The 20,843-nt window shown below is 37.3% G+C and overlaps 1 protein-coding gene across 2 annotated transcripts in view; it reads right to left on the bottom strand.

Annotated features, from left to right (window-relative positions):
* CHCHD3 (coiled-coil-helix-coiled-coil-helix domain containing 3) overlaps nt 1-20,843 on the bottom strand; it is a 155,012-nt gene that overhangs the window by 101,208 nt on the left and 32,961 nt on the right. For both annotated transcript variants that reach the window (XM_049813741.1, XM_049813742.1), the window contains exon 4: nt 2,086-2,230. In XM_049813741.1, coding sequence (XP_049669698.1) covers nt 2,086-2,230 — 145 coding nt within the window. The remainder of the gene's footprint in view (nt 1-2,085; nt 2,231-20,843) is intronic.

Raw genomic sequence — 20,843 nt, 5'->3', positions numbered from 1 at the left:
CTTGCTACTTTGTTATCCTCCAGTACACGTCAAAGAATGAACAAACTGTAGTGGAAATGACAAATTTGCAGGAGTAATAGCAAACGTGCATAGCAATTTTCACCAAAGAACCTCAAGACATTTTAAAATTTCACAGATTGAAACAGTAAGATGATCAAAAATTAGATGACTACGCCAGGATACGTAAGTCACTAGCAGAGCCTAGATACCTGGCTTCTCTTCTGATACACAAAATCTATGCCCTAACATGCCTATGCTTCCACAAAAGCACATTTTTGATAGTCAGCTCTAAAATGTCATGCAGCAATGCTGTCACTACAGAAAGGCAGCAAGTCATGCTGTCCTCCACATGCAGGGAGATCCTGTAGGATTTTAAGGTGTTTTCTTCATTTCATTAGCACCATTTGTATGTTGTTCTTCCAACTCAACGTGCAGCGACACCACACACCTTAAAACACCGCTCCCCAGGCTGATAAGGTTCAAAATTAGTTAACAGCAATTCTCGATTGCTTCACATAGGCAGTGGTAACTTAAATATTCTAGAGTACATAAAAATTAACAATAAAATTGACTTAATGGCTAAATAAACCAGTTAGATATCCATAATAAGAAATCTCTCAAGCGTTGGGCTGATGAGAAAGGCGTCATGTGCTTCTCAAAAGCACAGTGCTAACTACAGTAGTAAGTGAAAGATGCAAACCCCCTGGTAATTATGCAAATAATATTCCCCATTATAAATCTTCAGCTCCTCATTAGGTTGAGGCCACAAAACCCTTATCTCTCCTGCACAATATTAAGAATCCAAGGGTTTAAGGCATAAGACTAAAGATGTACCTTGCTCATAATTCCTCTCTATTTTCCTTTGTTCCCATATTTTGAAATGACAAAATAGTAAACATTTGTTTACCATACTGTAATTATTCTTCAGCAATAATATTACTGTAGAGGTGAAAAAGCACTGGGAAACATCTGCAAAAGATACTAATACTCAGGTGTACTTAGGTGAAATTTGCTTGGTTTTAAACTGTGATTTGGAAAAATAACACGGGCAATAGATTTTTACTTGCTCAGCATAGATAAAGCTATTGCTCATTGAAGTGATTGGTTTACTATGTTACCAACCAATAAACCTTAGAAAGCTTTGATTTTATTTCACATACAGTGGGCCAAACATATTTATATAGTTGCTGACATAAGTGATCCCATTTATTTTCATAGGAATGCTCACATAAGTATTTTAAACTTTTCTGCTTGAAAATACCAGCCTGTTTACTATTTATAATCAATCCAAAAAAAAAAAAAAAAAGGAAGGCATAGTCATACCTCAGATAACAATGATTACTGTTACAAAGAAGGGTCAATACAGACTTAATATAGCAAGCAACTGCTATATACAAGAACTTATAAATCTGTCAGACATCTGAAATGGACTGAAATATATAGTGTCAGTTTTCGGAGGAAAACAGCCAGCCATATTTTACAACTTCCCTGTCAGGAAGTTTTTACATGTCAGCTCTAATGAAATATGATTGTTTGATACAGAATTTTTCACTAAGCTGATTCCAAGGTTTGAGACAATCATCAAAAGTCAGACTTTTTGTTGTTGTTTTCTAATACATAAGAAACTTCAAAAATGATACTTTTTTAATTCTTATTATTAGCCAGATTTCTAGCCCAGAAATATTATGGTATTTTAAATTACTCCCTTTAAATATGGAGTAATTAATTTCTAGAAAAGTTCTCTTGTATTCTGTAACTTCTTAACATAGAATAACCAAATTTAGTAAATAGACCTAGACTATCATATTACTTTTCCACCCTCTGAAAAAAAGACATTTAATATTATCCACACACACAAGGCGACATATTATATTTGCAGCCTTCAGAAAGGTTAGGCTCTTTCCAATCAGCTATTCTTACGACAGGGATATTTGACAAAAAAAAAATAAATTTACACACTATTACCTAGTAATAAAGAAAAAACAAGAAGAGATCTGCCTTCCTCTCCTACCAATAGTTTGAAACAAGTTTGAAGACATGGTTGCCTGAAAAATCAGAGACTTCTATAAAAGCTTCTGAACTTACAAAACGCTGTGCCTTCTGACGCTCCTCTTCTGTCGCAGCTCTCTCTCGAAGAATGGCTCGAGTCAAATGTTCATTTGAGGAAATCCTTTCTCGTTCCAGAAGTTTGCCAAACTCATCACGTACGTACGTTTGTTCTTGTTTCAATCTACAGAAGGTGGAAGGAAATTTAGATTGAAGGTATATTTTCCAAATGTAGTTTAAAAGGACATAGGCACAGTCACTTCAAAAGCAGTCACTGTAATACATTATAACCAGCTTCTTAAGACACCAAAAAACAAGTAAGTGCTAAAATTTCCAGAAATTTATTTCAGATTGAAGTGTCAAAATCAGAATACACAAAAGCTACAAGACTTAGTATCACTATTCATTAAATCATACAAAAATACAAGTAATTCAAGAGCTTTATGAAAATATATTTTCAAGTAATCAGAATATGCATGGAGCTCGGTTGGTTGGCTGGTTGGTTTATGTTCTGTTTTTAAGGAACCCTTTTTCCAGGAAAATCCTTCTCCCCACCAGCCAGTGGGCACCCAATTTCCAGCTAAAAGCTCCATTATTTTCTGCAATGGGATAATGCTTTCTTACCTCTGGACACACCGTAAACCCAAATACTGCATCTATTTACCAAGCTGCAAAAAGATCGAACAACCATAATAGACCTTTCCCAGCGATTTGAGAGGATGAGATGAAAATAGCTATTGAACTTGTTGCAACAGTTAATAAAGGCAACTCCAGTCCCAGAAAATTCTCAACATTTATGTCACAAACCATAAATATATTTGAAATCTTCACTATAGTAGTTCATATAAGCACACCATATCTAATTTTCATGAAAATACATAGATATAAATTGTTTAGCTAATAAAACTTATCTGTTGCATATATGTTGTGACACTGAACGCAGAGTCAGCATTAGGGAACTCGGAACAGTAATGGCAGTATCAAACATTGGTTTTCAAATAGATTTTTGAAAGAGTGATGGAGAGGAAGCTTAAGTATTCTCAGTGCATTTATACATTGTCAAGGGAGCTTCAGAGAACAAATCATAATGAGTACGGTCACTTTGTAAAAGGTAGTAGCATTACAGTACATTAGATTCCTCCCCAGGGAAAATATTTAAGTGAGGTGGGGAGGAAAAAAGACAATTACAAGATCTATTACTTCTGTGCTCAGACACAACCCTCTGAAATGCAGCAACCAACTGGGAATCTTTATAAAAAGTTTATTAAGCAGCATCTTCAATTACTCTAGCAAAAAAGTCAGATTATGCAGACATGGACCAAATTCCATTAAGTGATTTCCCAAGGTCCCCCAAATTATTCCAGCAGCATTGATATAACAAATCCTTCACACAATCAATGGTGCAGTCAAAACACACTGGTTGTCTTTTCGATTGAAGAAATCATGTTTTGTCTAAAAAGAAAAAAAAAAATGTCAAAATAGAAGTCTCAGCAGATTTTTCTTGAGACACAGCAGAGAAAGCATTTAGCGTTTCCTGAGACTGAAGTCAGCTCCTTCCTCATCCTTTCTGGATCTTACTTCCCACAAGTGGTTTTCCCCTAAAAATGTCTCTTCTTTATGCGTGCTGTACCTGGCAGAGTAATTGAAGTAGATGAAATCAGACAATATCTGAGAAAATCTGCCAGAAGTTTCCACATTACAAACTCTCCAAAATTAAAAAACAAACACCAAAACGTTTACATCTAATTCTTGGCAAATTATTCCCAAATCTGACATGACCTCAGTTAGTCTTTTCAAGCCTTCTCCTTGCCCCTGGAATTATGAACCTGCGCGAGATCTCCTCTCTACCTCTCTTGCAAGAAGAAGAAAGTCAGTTTTCCTAACACTTAAAAATAATGGGCTCCTAATGTCAAGAGAAACCCTTTGATGGCTTAACCTGACTGCTGTTACATTCAGCTTCCCTGCTAAGTACGCTACAGAGAGACAGTATGTTCTTTTCTACTTTTGCCAAAAATCCGCGTGTCCTTTGCTGCAAACTTGCTACAAGACGACAACCCAGAATCTTGTCTACGTTTGCGAGTCATCTGACTCCTCACCCTACAGCGAGCCATTAAAAAGCTTTTCATCAGAAACTCTGACATCCCCCAGAATTAGCAGACAATAACACAGCTGTGGTACAGCCACACCAGTGACAGAAAGGATGGCTATATAATGCTGGTTTTCCATAAGCAGAGAACTCAGGGTAAGACTTGCTATTTCACCTTAACCAGCCCATTTAAAATAAGTCCAGGTATCAATCCAGCTATTCCAGTTTTAAGTATCTTGGCCATGAACAGTTGTATCCTACCACAGCAAGAGAGGAAAGAATGGGGATAGACACCCAAAACTGGCACCTATAAAATCCCTACCAAATTTGTATAACCTTACACCTGATCCTGGAAGTTACTGGTTTCCAAGTACACCATGTGACAAAAATCCCAGTAAACGGATTCTGTGCCATCCTTTGTGGGCAATCGCATCTGTCATTGCCAAACCGATCCCCCAAGGAACTGCCATCACAACAGAGTAACTGATAGGAGTGCAGGGAAAGTCCCTCACTTCCAACTCCCACGTTTATTAATAATGCATTATATGGTTTTAAGAAATGACTACCCACCCACTTTCTTCTTCCCCACTCCAGGTGCAAAATGATATTACTAAAAAGTTAAGTGATGTGTTCTTTCCCAGCATATGAAGACGAAAATCAGTATTTCATACTAGCTTGCTCATTGATACCAATACCAATAATGATGTGAAATATTTACATCAAAAATGGAAATATTTTATCTATGTTTTTCATAACAGTTCATCCAAATTCAGTTTTCTTATTTAATATATTAAGTCCTTTTTCCTTAAAGTGGGATTCCTTGATGTCTTCAAAAATGAACTTATAATAGTGTCAGCATAAAAATGCAAACAGAAAACTGTAAGTGTTTACCAGGTCATCAGGCAGTTAACAATTTTGCAGCTAAGCAGTAAAGCCTTGCATAAATTGATCAACTTCATCCAAAACAACAACCAAAAAAAACCCAAAACACCAAACCCCAAAATCACCACCACCACCACAACCTCCTTGCAAAAAAAAAAAAAAAAAAAAAAAAAAAAACAAAAAAAAAAACACACACAAAAAAAAAACACCCTAAAACAAACCCAAAACCAAAAACCCAAACCTTACCGCTGTCCCTGTTCCACCTGCAAGGCTGCGGCAGAAGTTCACCTTCTGGAGATTTAGGAACATTCTTGTAATCTCCAAACTCAATTTATACTTGCCCCATTTAAACACATTCACTTTGGGGACAGAGATTACTTTAAGATAGCAGCCTTGTCTACTGTTCCATCTTGCACTTTTCATACAAACAAAATCCACTCTTTCAGGCTTTTGTAAGAAATGTTGTTTCCCTGATCAACGCATCAGCTCTTCCCTGCAGCTGTTGCAGAACTACAGGCTCCATTTCCAGAGGATTTCACTTTGGTGATTAACTAATTTATTCCCCAAAATATTTGTTAGTTTGTTAGAAGTACCCTGCGCTTTCATACCACTTACCAGTTAGTAGGAGTCAGTCATTTATTTCCCATCATGTGACACCCTAACCTTTATTTTGCAATAGTATCACTAAATTTTTTATCACATGCATCTTTCAGAAATAAAAATATTAACATTAGTTCCAAGACTGCCTTACAAGAACTCCCATTAATAACCTCCTTCCAGACTAATAATCTCCATTTGTCATTTGTGACAAATCTCCACGTTCTCCAGTTTAACCAGTAATTTTCTAAAGATGCCAAGTCTTTTAGTAGCCATTGACAAGATTAGGCCTACTGTGTTTCTGGTTTAAAGTAGCTATGTTTTTAATGGGGGGAAATCAAATTGTTTATTCTCTGCTGCTACTTCCCTTTAGTAAACATGTATTTTGTCTCTTATTTTTCATTCCCTTCTATGTCAGTAACAGATCTTCTCTTCAAGATTTGTTACACCTTTGCCAATAATTTTACTTCAACAGTTGCAGAGCTGTCTGATTTGCCTCCTACTCCCCCAAAAACATCCTTCCTTGGTAAGTGGGAAAAAAACCCCACAAACCAACACACACACACAAAAAAAAAAAATCTATTTAGTCTTAAACATACCAGCGTAAAGCAAATGAAAATTCCCACTTGACTTTTAAATTCTTATTTTGACTTCTTGGCTTCCTTTGGCTCCATGACTTTTGGCACAAAGCTTTCTTTGCTGGTCCATATATCTGCATATCCATCTTGTGGACCTTTTGTTCAACTGCAATCCTTTTTGAAGGCAGCTATTCAGACAGCAACATTTGGAGCTCCTTTCTACATTGTTTTTCTTCTTGTTTGGCTCTGAAATACTAGAGAATTTTCACAGCTTTGTCTTTTCAATTCTTTGAATTGGTCTTTGTCTCTGAATTTCCAGCTTTCCTCTACATTCTTCTTCCTCTCCTCTGCATGAAGTGTTTATCAGCTCTTCAATTGGCTTAACTAGATGCCTCCTTTCATCAAGACATACTTGCTGATGTCACAAAGCAATTCTGCAATGTATGTGCTCATCTCCAGAAGCAAAAGCTTGCTCCTTCACTAGAGGCTAGCTGCAAGCCAAAGTAGTTGCCTGCGTTATTGTGTCTATAAGCTCAAAGGCTTGGAGATGTCTCTGTGTCCAGTTTTGCCAATGTGTTTAGGAGTACTTATTAAACTTCTAGATCAAGACACTCAGGTCACCTCAAAGAAAGCTGTACAGCAAACATTTTACTGATTTTTTTTTTTTCTTCCTTGCATAGCGTTGTACCATAAAAGAAATTTATACTATTTCATGATAAAATTTTATACAATTTAGGCCAAAAAGGTATTTGGTTTATGTTCTTCAAAAACATCCAAGACTGCCTTGCTCATAGTAGCGCCTTAAAGGGAAAATTTAAAGTCTTTCCTATCTACTCTAATCCTCATTCATGTAATCAGGAATGTATCTCATCATACCTACAGAACAAAATACAACTAGTTAACTTCCTGAAGTACCCACTAAACTTTTGCATTTAGGGCAACTTTTGTTCACAAAAAAAGTCCTAAATACCCATCTCAACTGATTTAAATTCAACAGAGTTTTAACAAAATAAGTAGGATTTTGAAGTAATTTTCATTTATTTGAGTTACATAATTGGGTGGCTTGTAGGAGCTTAATGAAACAAACACAGGGCAGATACATGCTGATCACAAACATTTGCTTGCATCAACTTCCAGTAGTTTTCTTCCTTGACATTACAAATTCATTTTACTGGCATTCAGCATGTACTGCTGCTGAATAAAGGCAAACATCAGCTAAATCTATAGTAGTATATTACATTATTATCTAGCCAAAAGTAAAAAAATAGATGCACATCCACAATTTATAAGGAGTTAAACAACACAACTTGTCAGTACAGTCCACTACTCGAAGAATTCCACAGAAATAGACCACTTAAAATGACATTTTTAATTACAACAAATATAAAGCCTCAATATAATGGTTCTCACATTTAAGCACAAAACTCTAGTTAACAGACAAGAGACATTATGCATTACACTGATCATTTATACAGAAAGAAAGGAAGTGTTTAAAAAAAGGTGCTGAAACAGCAGAGAGGGCTGCTGGCTATACATTTTTCTACACAGTTGATAGTTTGAATAAAATACTTCTAAATAATTATGAAATACTGTTTCAAGAAGTCTACAGCTATTTAGTTACAGTAGCTGATTTAATGAAATACAGTATGCAATGCTATCACTTTTCTATAGCGCTATTTGAAAATACACATAAAGCATTAACAAGAAGCTCTACGTACTAAAGTTTGGATTAACACTTCACAGTATTTCATGCTCTCAACTGTTTTATAGCACACAATCAGACATAAAAAGCAACAACTCCTGCCATTCTACAGCACTGCCTTTTAGGACTTCAACACTGAGTTAATGCTATGAAGAAAATTTATGTAGTTGTACTTTTTGCAATTTAGTAAACAAACAGCCAATGATTAGGTCACTTATTACCCCTAAAGCTTCTGGCACTCAAATTCTACATCATAACTTCTTTCACCCATCCTTTAAATGCTTGATGATTGCCTCTATTAAATGGAAAGTGCAGTCCACAACTCTCACAGAATCACACAGTCATTTCGGCTGGAAGGGACCTTGTGTGATCATCTGGTTCAAACACCCTGCTCAAGCAGGGTCAGCTACAGCAGGTTGCCCAGGACCATGTCCAGCTGGGTTCTGAATATCTCCGCAGATGGAGACTTCACAACCTCTTCGGGCAACTCCATCCAATGTCTAACCACCTTCACAGTGTTTTCTTGTGTTTAGACAGAATTTCATGTGTTTCAGTTTGTGTCTATTGTTTCTTGTCCTAATTCCCAGATCTCCCTGCTTGCCCTTCTTGAAAATGTGAGTGACATTTGCTTTCTCGCAGTCTTCATGAACCTCTTCTAATCACCATGACCCCTCAAAGATAATTGAGAGTGGCCTCACAATGACATCAGCCAGCTCCCTTCGCATTCATGGCTGCAAGTCATCACTCCCCATGGAGCTTCTTTATGTTCAGTTTAAGTGTTCCTAACTTGATCCTCCTTCACCATGGGTAAGTTGTCCATGCTCCAGACCTTCCCTCTGGCCTCAAGGTCCAGGGATTCCTGAAAGCTGGCCTTAACAGTAAAGACAGAGGAAGAAAAAGCAAAGGGGCTTTAGAGTATTTCCACCTCCTCTATTTCCTTTGTCACCAGGGCCCCTGCTCCATTTAGCCATGGGTCCACATTTACCCCAGTCTTCCTTTTGCTTTTGATTTTAACACTATATTCTGGTATTCGTATCTAAACAGACAGATATCTACATCTATCTGTAGATCTCTCTGCTGACAGATAATTAAAAGTAATTAAGTATTTACATTAAGTAAAGCAATAGCAAAAATAACAAACAATACCAAAATTTTGCTATTTATGTGATCATGACGTTTACAGACTGAAGACAGGAAAATGTGTGCATATCTTCCTGAAATTTTTCTTTGAACAATCTAACGCACACAAAGTTCAATTTTTAGATTGTTCAGTGGTACTTCAATCTAGTTTTATCTCCAGAGCAAGAGTACATCACTGCAGTCAATGACTGACATCATGAACCTACTGGACACGCTTCTTGTAACTATGATACCTCAAACCAACATACTCATATCAGCTCCCATCCTTGTTCTGGAAATACATTTGTTTTCAGTACAACCCAAACTTGTGAGTATGAAAATTGAAAAACGTATTAGTGAATACCTAGAAAACTTCCTGGGGTTTTTTTGTGCTTAGATGCAAAGATTCATTTGTTATATATGTTTCAATAAAAGCATGCTTTCCAAGTAGAAAACTGGGTCATCTGCTGAATATAGATATTCTAAATATAGACAATATTTGGGCAGTAAAATACAGGAGGGAAAAAAGCTTTTGTCAAAAGAAAAGAAGTTGTACTGGCTACAACTGGACACACCTTTGTACCGTCAGCCCTCACAGCACTGCAAACATCCTGCTTATCTCAACACAGAGAATAAAAATGCTCTGCCTGAGGCTCTTATTGCCTTTAAAGATGACTTAAGAGCTTAGCTAGAGGAGAAAAAAGTTACTGAATTTCCTTTGTAAATGAATACTGCAACAGTTAGGAAGCTTACCTATTTGAAGGAAAAACTTGAATCCAGATACCTTCTAGAAAAAATTCCTAGAATCAAGTAATTCCCATCTTGGAAACAGCAGCCCCTTGGAGTCACTCAGAGCAGAACGCTATCGCATGCATTAAAATTACGGGACACAAGAGGCATAAATATATGCAGTTTGGATTTTCCTCAAAAAAACCCAAAACAACCAGAAGTATGACTGAACATTGATGTCACCAAGGGGAAAAGAAAATCCTGGAGAAAACTGCAAGAGGCTAGGTAAATCTTGATACACTAACCACCAAAGATCTATGGATCTCAGAACAAACAGAGGCATAATAAGAATTTGGATACTTTTGTTATCATATTGTCATATTTAGTTTCCATTGTAAGACAAATTTTGGACCGTTTTATTCCTGAAGTCACTTTAATCAAAATAATGTTTGCAGTACACTCCACCTAAATAGGATTCTATTAAAACTGAACACAAAACCTACCACATTATTCTCAAGGAGCAATCTCGCACCAGCAGACTGATGAAAAGAATTCTGAAAGATGCTCTCATACATAAAAGCCAATTTATTCTTAGATCTAGATTTTTTTGAGGGGTGGGCAGGAGGGACAGAGACAAAATCGAATTAAGTTATACGTGTGGTCAAACCATCTGTCCCAACCATCTCCTGAGGCAGATCTTCAGACCAAAGCCAAAGGGGAAACACCTGATTTCAGGAGAATAACCTTTTTGCTTCTGCATTCCTTTTTTTTATTCACATCTTTTTTTCTATAAAAGCAGTGAATGTGAAATTCTAGGTAGCATTTGTTATTATACAGCTTTTAAACTAGCCAAGAACACGCTACATGCAAAATTAAGTAAAAGAGAATCTACGTGGGAATACAGCAAATGTTTCAGAGCATTATCTAACACGGCCTGAAATGCTTACCCCACATCTCTGCGAGGAAAACCTCCTTCTCTGCAGCTATGGTAGAGCCCAAATTAATTCAATTATGGCATTTCCCCAAGCTAGTGGTACTGATTTAGCCCTGACTTGAACGAGGAACAGCTCATCCAAGTCAGGGCAGGGATGCTGTACCATACATTGTCACTGAACAAACGGGCTACAGCTGAGAGCACCTAGCTATGACACAACGGTCTCATCAATTACAGTTGACCATCACAAGCCCCATGAAAAAAACAAAATAATCTCAATTGCCTAATTAATCTTGGCCATTTACTGCAGTTGACAGTAAAGGAAAGGTAAATTTGCCTAAATTAATGCATATTAAGGCATAGATTGAATACATCTATATTTTAAAACTTACATAAAAGGTTGCTCTTTAGATTTTCAGAATTTTATGTTTTCAGTATATATCAGTTCAAAGTAATTATTCCTATCCAAATGAAACTAGTATTAAATAATAATAACATAAAAATAATACAAAAAAGTAACAAAAACAATTACTCAATTAAGTATTTACTTAAAATTAATAACTGACAACTATCATATCTGGTCCAACAAAGTAAGTGAAGTCAAAATACGCAGCTAGCTCCACTCACCAAATACATTACTGTGCAGCAGAATTAGAAATTTAAGAACAAACAAGAAAGCATCTCTGATGGGACAAGCAATCTGTTTTCTGTACCTCTTTTAAGAAATGCAAAAATACATTCCAGGAAAAGGCACAACAGAAACTTGCTGCAGTCTGAAAAAAATTTCCATCCTTTTCATATCCATTTTTTAAAGGAGTTCAAGAGAAAAAAAAATGTTAAGTTTACCACGTGAACTTCTGACATGGTACTGCAATCTTGCACAGCATGAACCATGCTAGCCACACTAACAAGATGAATCATTTAGTTCTCAATCCAGAAGAATTCACTCTATTGTTTACTTCAAAATATCCATTTCTGTCATTCTTGAAAAACACCTGCAGATGTTAAAGATTATCATTAAGGAAAAGGCACCTTTTAATTCACAGACAACAGCAACACACTGAGAAAAGTTAAAAAAAAAAATTAGTTTTGTGCTTTGATGGCCACTACACACTTTATTCTAAATTAATCAAGAATCTCTAGGAAATCTAAAATTGGTAAACAATACCATATTAAAAGCAAATACAGTAATATATCATTTTCAGCCCTTATTTCCGGCTATCGAAAATTGATTATGCTATCAAAGATTAAACATTTTCTTTTTGTTACTTTTCAGGGAAATGATTACTTACCAGTTGTTGTCTCTTTATCATAGTCTCCAAGCTACACTATCTGATAGATCTGTGGTGATCCAAGATAAACTCATTCAAGTCCAAAGCATGAACTGTGTCATTTTTCATTACCTCCAACCAACCAAAATCAAAATATTTCCAGTTTCAAAGTCCACTATCAGGAAAATCACCCTCTCCTCTTCTCCATACAGTGTAGAAAAATCTAAAGAGGTATTAGTCCTTAAAGTTGGAAATGATCCCTAAATATGAACTCCATGTAAGAAGGAATAAACCCAAAACATTTCAGTATAAAAAAAATATATCTGTACACTTTCTTACAATGACAAGGGTTTTTTTTTAATTAATGTTAATTTTACCCAGCTTCCTTCATCTTTCATGATCTCTGAACACTTCCATTTCTATATGGTACCCCCTCAACAAAAAAAGCTTACACTGACTAAAAATAAAGAGTACAATGTATTTACAGTGGAAACTGTTCAACAGCTTTTTGCTTAGTTTGACACAATCAAGTTTGTTAATGCATTCTGACAGACTTGCATAACATCCAAAAATGTTTTGAACAATGCAGTTTAGGCCATGATTCAATATTAATGGATGAATAACGTTTCTGAGTACTGAGTTTCAATATTTAATGAGTGCATGGTGAATGTGCCATAGAAAGCTGTGGTTGAAAATCACTGTAGTTGACAAGGGATTTGAAAAGATGCGAGACACATAAGGAAAACAACTTTAACCTGAACTGAGGTCTGAGAAGTGTGAAATGGATATTTTTCCTACTCAATTTCAAGTAACTGATTATTCACCTCACCGCAAAGTCAGATAAATTATCTAAAGTTCATCTGCCTCTGCAAAACATAGAGAAGGACTGAGATATAGAAACAAATTATCTGAGAAGCAATGTCTTTTTTGGCACAAAAGTCTCAGTATGATAACACAAAAAAGTTCTAAATTGAAGCAATTTCCTAGAACTAGCTACACATTAAAAAAAAAACATTCTCTATTCACGTAAGACTTTGCATACTGCAGGTAAAGGGGGCCATTCCTAACACTAGTGGCAACCACATTCTTTAAAAATCTGTCCTTAATTTTCATTTTTAAACCCTATATTTCAGATTATGCAAATGTTAACAGAAAATATAATTCTTCTCCACCATAAAGCCATGGTGTAAAAAGAACACATTTTGCCTTCAACTTTTTTGCACTCATATTGCCCACATGTCCCAAATAGGCAAAATGTAAAATTTTTTTTCTCTCATTTACTTTGGTTTTTTTTGACTAAGTTTTATGTGAACTGTATTTTAAATGATGCACTGCCCTGTGTGGGGAGCAGGAGGGACAACCCGAAACATTACTAAAAAACCATATATGGCAAAGCAGCAAACTCTTCCAAATTTAAGACTGGAATATAACTTCCCTGAACTTATGTTCTACCCAAATAGTTTTTGAGACATCTACATACTGAACAAATCTTTCATTAAGTACAAGAGAATTAGGACTGGTAAAAGGACCGTTTCCCACAGCATTCTCCTGGAGAAACTGGCTGCCCACGGCTTGGACATGCGTACTCTTCGGTGGATAAAAAACTGGCTGGATGGCTGAGCCCAAAGAGTTGTGGTGAATGGAGTTAAATCCAGTTGGTGGCTGGTCACAAGTGATGTTCCCCAGGGCTTAGTAGTGGGGCCGGTTCTGTTCAATATTTTTATCAATGATCTGGACAAGGGGATCGAGTGCGCCTTCAGTAAGTTTGCAGATGACACCAAGTTGGGCGGGAGCGTTGACCTGCTGGAGGGTAGGCAGGCTCTACAGAGGGACCTGGACAGGCCGGATCAATGGCCCGAGGCCAGTTGTACGAGGTTCAACAAGGCCAAGTGCCGGGTCCTGCGCTTGGGTCACAACAACTTGCGCTTGGGTCTTTTCCAACCGAAACGGCTCTATGATTCTATGATTCTAACAGAAAACAAGCAAGGCAAACCAAAAATGCTAAAGCATATAAAGTCAAAAAAGGAACATGCAGATCATCAAACCTAGATTTGCAATTATTTCATGAGTGCTTAGTCCAAAACCATTCAAATGAGACTACATGGGTCCAAATCGCTATCCATTTTGTAGACCGCAACATGCACAATCAAAACGTTTGACAAATTCACTATAAATTATCAAGAGCTCTCATGATTATGGTGCATGCAGGAAGAGAGATCAAAGATACCAATAATGCTTGCAATCCCTGCCCCATCAAACGCTTTAAGACAACTTGTCCTATAGACCAGCAGGCTGCAAGAGAGAGCCCTCCAAACCTAACCTGATGTGTTCCAGACCTAGCAACTGGCTTCCCCCTTACTGCCTAAGCAAAGTGCAACCAGGCACTTGCCAGTATCACTGAAATCATCCCACTTGATTTACCACAGCTATAACATAGAAGGCAGGCAACCTCCAACAGCTCGGAGTGAAGTTAAAACAAATGAGAAGGAGGAAAAAGAAAAGAGAGAGGCCAAATTACACACTCAGAATAGGGGTTGGGAAGGTCTTTTTGTTGCCTGATGAGAGCTAGCAGCATCTCTGGAACTTGCAGAGTCATATAATGAAAACAAATACAAACAATATCTGTTTCATGTGGGGGTTTTCTTGGCCTATCTACCTCAAATAGCATACAGTAATCCGAGTGAGATCTTCCTATGGTTTTATACCGTATTATTGTTACTTTCCTGTGCTTGCACTTGATGTTACTAAATTTAACAAGAACTCCACTACTTCATTCCATATACACTTCTTCCTCATGGTGACCTGTTCCTCTTAATGCTGGCCATACATGTATATAAGTTAGTGCTTCATTCATTATAAATATTACTGAAGACATAAAAGTGATACTGATTCCAAAATTGAACCCTAAGCAGCAAGTAAACTTTTCCCATAATGTTAACTCCTCCCTCCAATATGTCCCCTTATACGTTTGTCTTTGGTCAGCCCCAAATTGTCTAACAATTCTTACATTAGGTTTGGACATGTCCAGTAGCAATAACAAGGAGGGCAAAGTACCAAGTGCTTTGCTTTATTCTTTCTTTAGGCTGAAGTCTGTTAGCCAACCCAAGATGACATTGAACTTGATACAAATTATCTTGGCTGAGACTATGTTCCATCTTGCCCCACTTAACCATTTCTTTCAATTCTCTCAATTACCCCCTACTTCAAATGCTATACTTCTCAAATCACCCACAACAATGAGTCCAAGTAATAACATTCAGTTGAACATATTTATTCATTTCCTTTTTCCAGCTCCTTCCAGACTCAACATAATATCTGTCAATTGAAAAATCTTTGCTAATGGCCATGTTATTTTATGCGCCAGTCCTTGATCAAAAGATCAAAGACACTAATTTCAAAACTCGTAATTACATACAGCTCTTCAATTTATCAACAATACTGTCACGGGCAGCTTGTTAATACTCATTGCAATATGGACACTGACTTGTCAGTCTGATCGCTGCTCATACCCTATAGAAGATGGCCGAATTAACTTTCTTTATTAAGATACTTGGGTTGTGGGGGTTTTTTTGGGGGGGAAGGTTTGGGTGTTGAGAAGAGGGAGGGTGAGTAGGAGGGAGGGAAGGTTGTTTGAGGGGATTTTGCAATTACACTTCATAAAGCCACTGTTTTTAAAATATGTGCATATAGATCAGAATTACATAAAGATGGAATAGTATTATATAAAGACGGAATAGATGAACAAATTTCTACCTTTATGCCAGAGGCATGCAAAGAACCTAAGTCAGAATAGTAAAACTGTTTTACATAATTTATATATGTATTTAGCTAAGACTTTTCCCGACATCTACATAACTCAACTCAAAATTACTTTCGCACTTAATATCACTCCTCTTGGGATCTGCAACGGCAGTCATGAAATTACGACAACATTAATTATCCCTTAAAATGAAGTGACAGTTGCAAAATTTCTTCTTATTATTATTTTTAAGTCTTTCTCTGCTATGCCTAGTCATTTGCTCTTTTCAAAATGAAAGAGCTCAGCAGTTTGAAAGCAAAGGTTTGTTTAAAATTGCCAGGGGGGAATAGTTTTCCTCCTCCCTACTTGAATCGAAAACTATGAAGCAGTATTATTTTTGTTGATGCTCTCTCCAAATAAATTTACTGGCTTCAAGTCATTTTCCCATCTCTCCTAGAAATAAACTTATCAAGATGAAGCTTGATATACAAGTTGTCAGTTGAGATGACAAGTTTTAAAGTTGAAGTGAAAAATAATCCCTTGAAAATTGGGGTTTATAAAGGTAGGAGTGAATTATAGCACTGCTTTCTCAAATTTCTACTTCCTGTCTCCAAGATTCATCTCCGTATATAGTGAGAACCAGACATAATGCTATTAATGGAGAGTCAGACCAGTAACCGAAATCTTGGAGAGCAACTCTACCATTGCCAAATACTGTTTTTTCTTCCCAGAAAACAATAAGGAACGTAAAACAGGCTTCAAAGATAGCTTGATACTTCCAAACCCTCAACTTCATAAGCAGCATGGCTGCAAACATTTTTATGCTTCCTTGGCATTTTGCAGGTAAGATCATGCACTTAAATTTTATGGTTTTAAAAAGGGTACAATGCAACCCCATTCAGAAGGTGACTTACGCTTCCATAATAGAATTATATTTTCAACAGATGGCTGTCCAAAGAGGTATCAGTTACAACAGCTCACCTGATCACAGGACTTGTTTTATAGGTAAACCTCTGCTTGAACCCAAAATGTCTTCACACTTAATCTTGGCTTCTTCCCTTGCCTGCAGAGGGACAGTCTTGACCCAGCCTGACCCTCCTCCTTCCCTCTTTTCCTGTGACAGAGCAGTATTATCCCATAATCCTCCAGACTTCAGTAATATTATAGCTGTTAAAAAATAAATTCACTTTAAATCTTTTGCTGTGTTTGAGATCAGATGAGGGAAACTTCTGCTGTGAGAGAGGAAAAAAAAATATGTTTGAGATGGCATGACTAGGAGAGGGGAATAGGAGGAACTCAACCTGTGGAAGCGATGCCAAAACTTGCTGCTGTCTCCGTGCGTGTTCCCCAACCCTGAAGCTGAAGCAGCCTTTTGGACATTCACCAAACAAAATAGGTTTTACTTTTTCATGTTTTTATAAAATCAGTTATACACACCAAACTTGAATGTTTTGTTTTGGTAAATGAATAGCCCCCACCACTGCCTGGCATTAGCTGATTTTACGCTCCAGAAGAGCCTTCTCTGCAATCTTACCCAATTACTATTTTAAGTCCTCTCTCTACCAACTACACATCTTTCAGATACGGAAGGAGAGAGTCATGCACACGTATGTGTCTCATTCAGAGACAGGAGGCCCTTATCAGATGTTGCATTAGCCTTTCTTTCCCGTTTAAATGCAATTTATGACTTATCTTCCAAAGTCCTGTTTGTCACTATAATAATATCCAAGTTTTGCTCTCTCAAATCAATAGCCAGCTTTTTTTCTGATACGCTGACTATCATAATAGAAAAAGGTTAAGCTTCCCAGCATGTGTGGAAGACAAGTCATACAGTATAAAGGTGTATGACCAAAGATAGAATAACTATCTATAGGCTACATTAAGTGTAGCAGTACTGACAACAGAGCTTTACTTCAAAAGTATACCTTTTCACTCCAGAGTGAGTAACTTCTCCCCCGTGCACCACCCGCCACCCCACCACCCCCCAGAATGACAACGGTAATGAAGAAACTTCCCTCTAAAAGCAGTTTCTCTCCATTATATTTTTAAACATTCCTTGAATCTTTCTCTGCAATACGTACTTCATGGAAACCTTGTCAGAGAAAGGATGACCAGAGGAGGCAAGCTTTGGTGCAAGTCTGGTGTACCACTTCTTACATTCCTGAATGTGATTATCAATTGGGTAATATCTTCAGCTGTTTTTTACAAACAGTACGGTCACTCATGCCAGAAGATATTTAAGTCCTATTCTTGACCTAGCAGAAGTCAAAGCAATTATAATCACTTTTACTGCTTCAAGTATTTCCAGCTTTCTATCCTACTGTCAGCAAAAGAGAAGATGTAATTTCCGTGACTGTTTTCACACTTAATCTAAACACTATCAAGACGTCCCTGTGGCAGAAGACTAGATTACAACTATTTTCAAGCAAAGTAGCTTTTTGTCCCCTGTGAGAAGAATACTGCAAGAAAAAGCCAGTCTCCCAGTTCAACACAGCTCATTACCTGGGAAAATATAATAATTTAGGAAGACAATAAGTCTACTTCAAAAAAGTTTTCACCACATTTAGTGCACTACCCATATGAACTGAAGATAAATATGCTCTTCACAAATTTACCTCAGTAAAATAGAGAAAGAATATTGTAAATAAATCAATCATTTTACTTTTTTCTTATGTTCTCCAGACCTATGCCAGTAAACTAGAATAAACATGTTATTAAAACAGAAATCAATAGTAAGCTTTAAAATATACAGTAGCACAAAAAGGTCAAGCCCCAGTATTGATTTTAATATAACATTTTTGGTGTGTAGTTTCCCAAAGGGTTCTTCACCAATATTGTTCTTCATTCTTCTTTCACTTTACATTTTCACTGGTGAATTTGTTGTTGTCTTCTGCAAAAGCTTTCTACTCCAAGAAGTTTACTAAGAGCTTGCCATACATGCAACGTAATGCTGAGACATGACAAAACAAGGTCGGGGGGAAGCACTCAGACACATCAGAGTATCAATTAAACCATAAAGTGAATTGCCGTTATATAGGGGCCCTCCCCCAAGCACAACAACAAAACATATAAAGAAGCTAATGGCTGCAATCTAATAACCTACCACTGCGAGCCACCTCCATGCACCAGTGTGTACATATTTTTAAAAGCTGACTTAGAGTTTAGAAAGATTTTCTTTAAACAGATAAGGATGTTTAGAAATACGGAGGTTACATAAGTTATCCAGCTAATGACAGATAAAATGCCATACCATGTGGAGTCCAGCTAGCCACGAAGAAAAGACTCCAGCAACTCATTACCAGGGAATGTTTAAAAATCTACCATCTGTATTACTCAAGAAAAGCATTTTTCGTGCAGCTTTCAAGACAGAAGTTACCAAAGTCATTATAGGAGACTAGACAGTCATAGCAAAACCTAGGAGTTATCAAAAGCCACCACAGAATTGCAGAATGGTTTGGGGTGGAAGGGACCTTTGAAGGTCATTTAGTCCAAACCCCCTGCCACAGGCAGGGACATCTTCCAGTAGACCACGCTGCTCAAAGCCACGTCCAACCTGACCTTGAACACTTCCACTGATGGGGCATCCACAGTTCCTCTCTGGGCAACCTGTTCCAGCGTCTCACCACCCGCATCGTAAAACATTTCTTCCTCATGACAAGTCTAAACCTTCCCTCTCTCAGTTTAAAACTGCTGCCCCTTGTCCTGTATCTACAGGCCCTGGTAAAAAGTCTGTCTTTCTTGTAAGCCCCCTTTATATACTGAAAAACTGCTATAAGGTCTCCTCGGAGCCTTCTCTTCTCCAGGCTGAACAACCCCAACTCTCTCAGCCTGTTCTCATAGGAGACGTGCTCCAGCCCTCTGATCATCTTTGTGGCCCTCCTCTGGACGTGCTCCAACAGGTCCATGTCTTTCTTGTTCTGCTAATTGGCTTTTTGGTGACCATCAGAAAATAAGCAGAAGCCAATATAGAGAAGGGATAATGGGGATCCCAAAAGGCAACCATTAGAAGGCCCAAAAAGCTGGACAAGGACTGAGTAAGACTACAAAAGAAAATGCAGGCTTGTACCTATAGTACAAGGTAGTTAGGAGACACTGAAACACTCCTGAGGCTGCAGGCAATAGTTCTCTCCTGGATCTGCTCGTTAAAATCATTAATCTCCAGATACCCACCATTTCCTATCCACTGACAGTTACCACCCGTTCAATTCCCTTCACAACGGATCCTAGAAATAAGTCCCATTCAGCTTGAGATGAAGTCACCTGGAGAAGTTCAAGCACATTCCTCAAGTTAACCCATGTCCATGATCTTACTTTAAACAGAAGTAATCTTACGGTCTTGAGACTGTCTAAACAGACATTTTAGAAAAGATTTAAGATACACTGTGTAACTTCTACATACAAGAGATCCTTTTCAGTAAGATTTTGAGCAGCAGTTGCACAATACTCAGCACTAGTCCTGATAATTTCCTACGTTTGTCATGCCTTAAACAATTTTTAGAGCAGACCTAGCAACAGAGTTACCGAAGGGCCACCAAACCAAACAAAAGGCTACTTTTAAGCCCTTCCCTGCCTTAAAATTCCAACTTCCAGTAGTACTTATCCTCTACGAAACAAATGCTGGAACCACAGGAAATATGATACAGGAGAATCCAAGTACAACTAAGCATAGGGAAAACAATCATCTGGGTCTCTCGGGACAGTCATACACCAGCAAACTGCACAGGGACATATATTTGGCATACTAACAAAATTACATGCATGTATATATTGGAGACATGAACAAAATAAACTTTCTGCAATATTAAAGGGATTGTCATGCACAGCATTTTGCAAATACACCTCATTCTACACATAATTAATATTTCCCATGTGCCAAATCATATAAAAAAAAGTGGAAGCTAGGAAACCCTTACCAAGCAAAAGAGACTGAAAAACCACAAATATAATTAGCCTAGCCTGAATGATTAGCAAAATAAGTAAGACTGAAATTTCTCTGATCTTCAAGGGGAAGAAAAAAAAAGTAGTCATTCATGAATGTGAAACTTCTATGGCAAGTCACATCCTTCATTTGCCTCCTAAGTATTGTTTTGTATATATTTTAGTGGAGGAATCCAGCAGTCTGATGAGGTTGAGAGTACCTAAAATTTTATCATTTTGCTG

This window comes from Accipiter gentilis, chromosome 11 (assembly GCF_929443795.1).
Source record: "Accipiter gentilis chromosome 11, bAccGen1.1, whole genome shotgun sequence".
NCBI classification, from domain to species: domain Eukaryota; kingdom Metazoa; phylum Chordata; class Aves; order Accipitriformes; family Accipitridae; genus Astur; species Astur gentilis.
The sequence above is the reverse complement of the archived record's forward strand: the minus strand, read 5'-3'. Positions and strand labels throughout refer to the sequence as shown.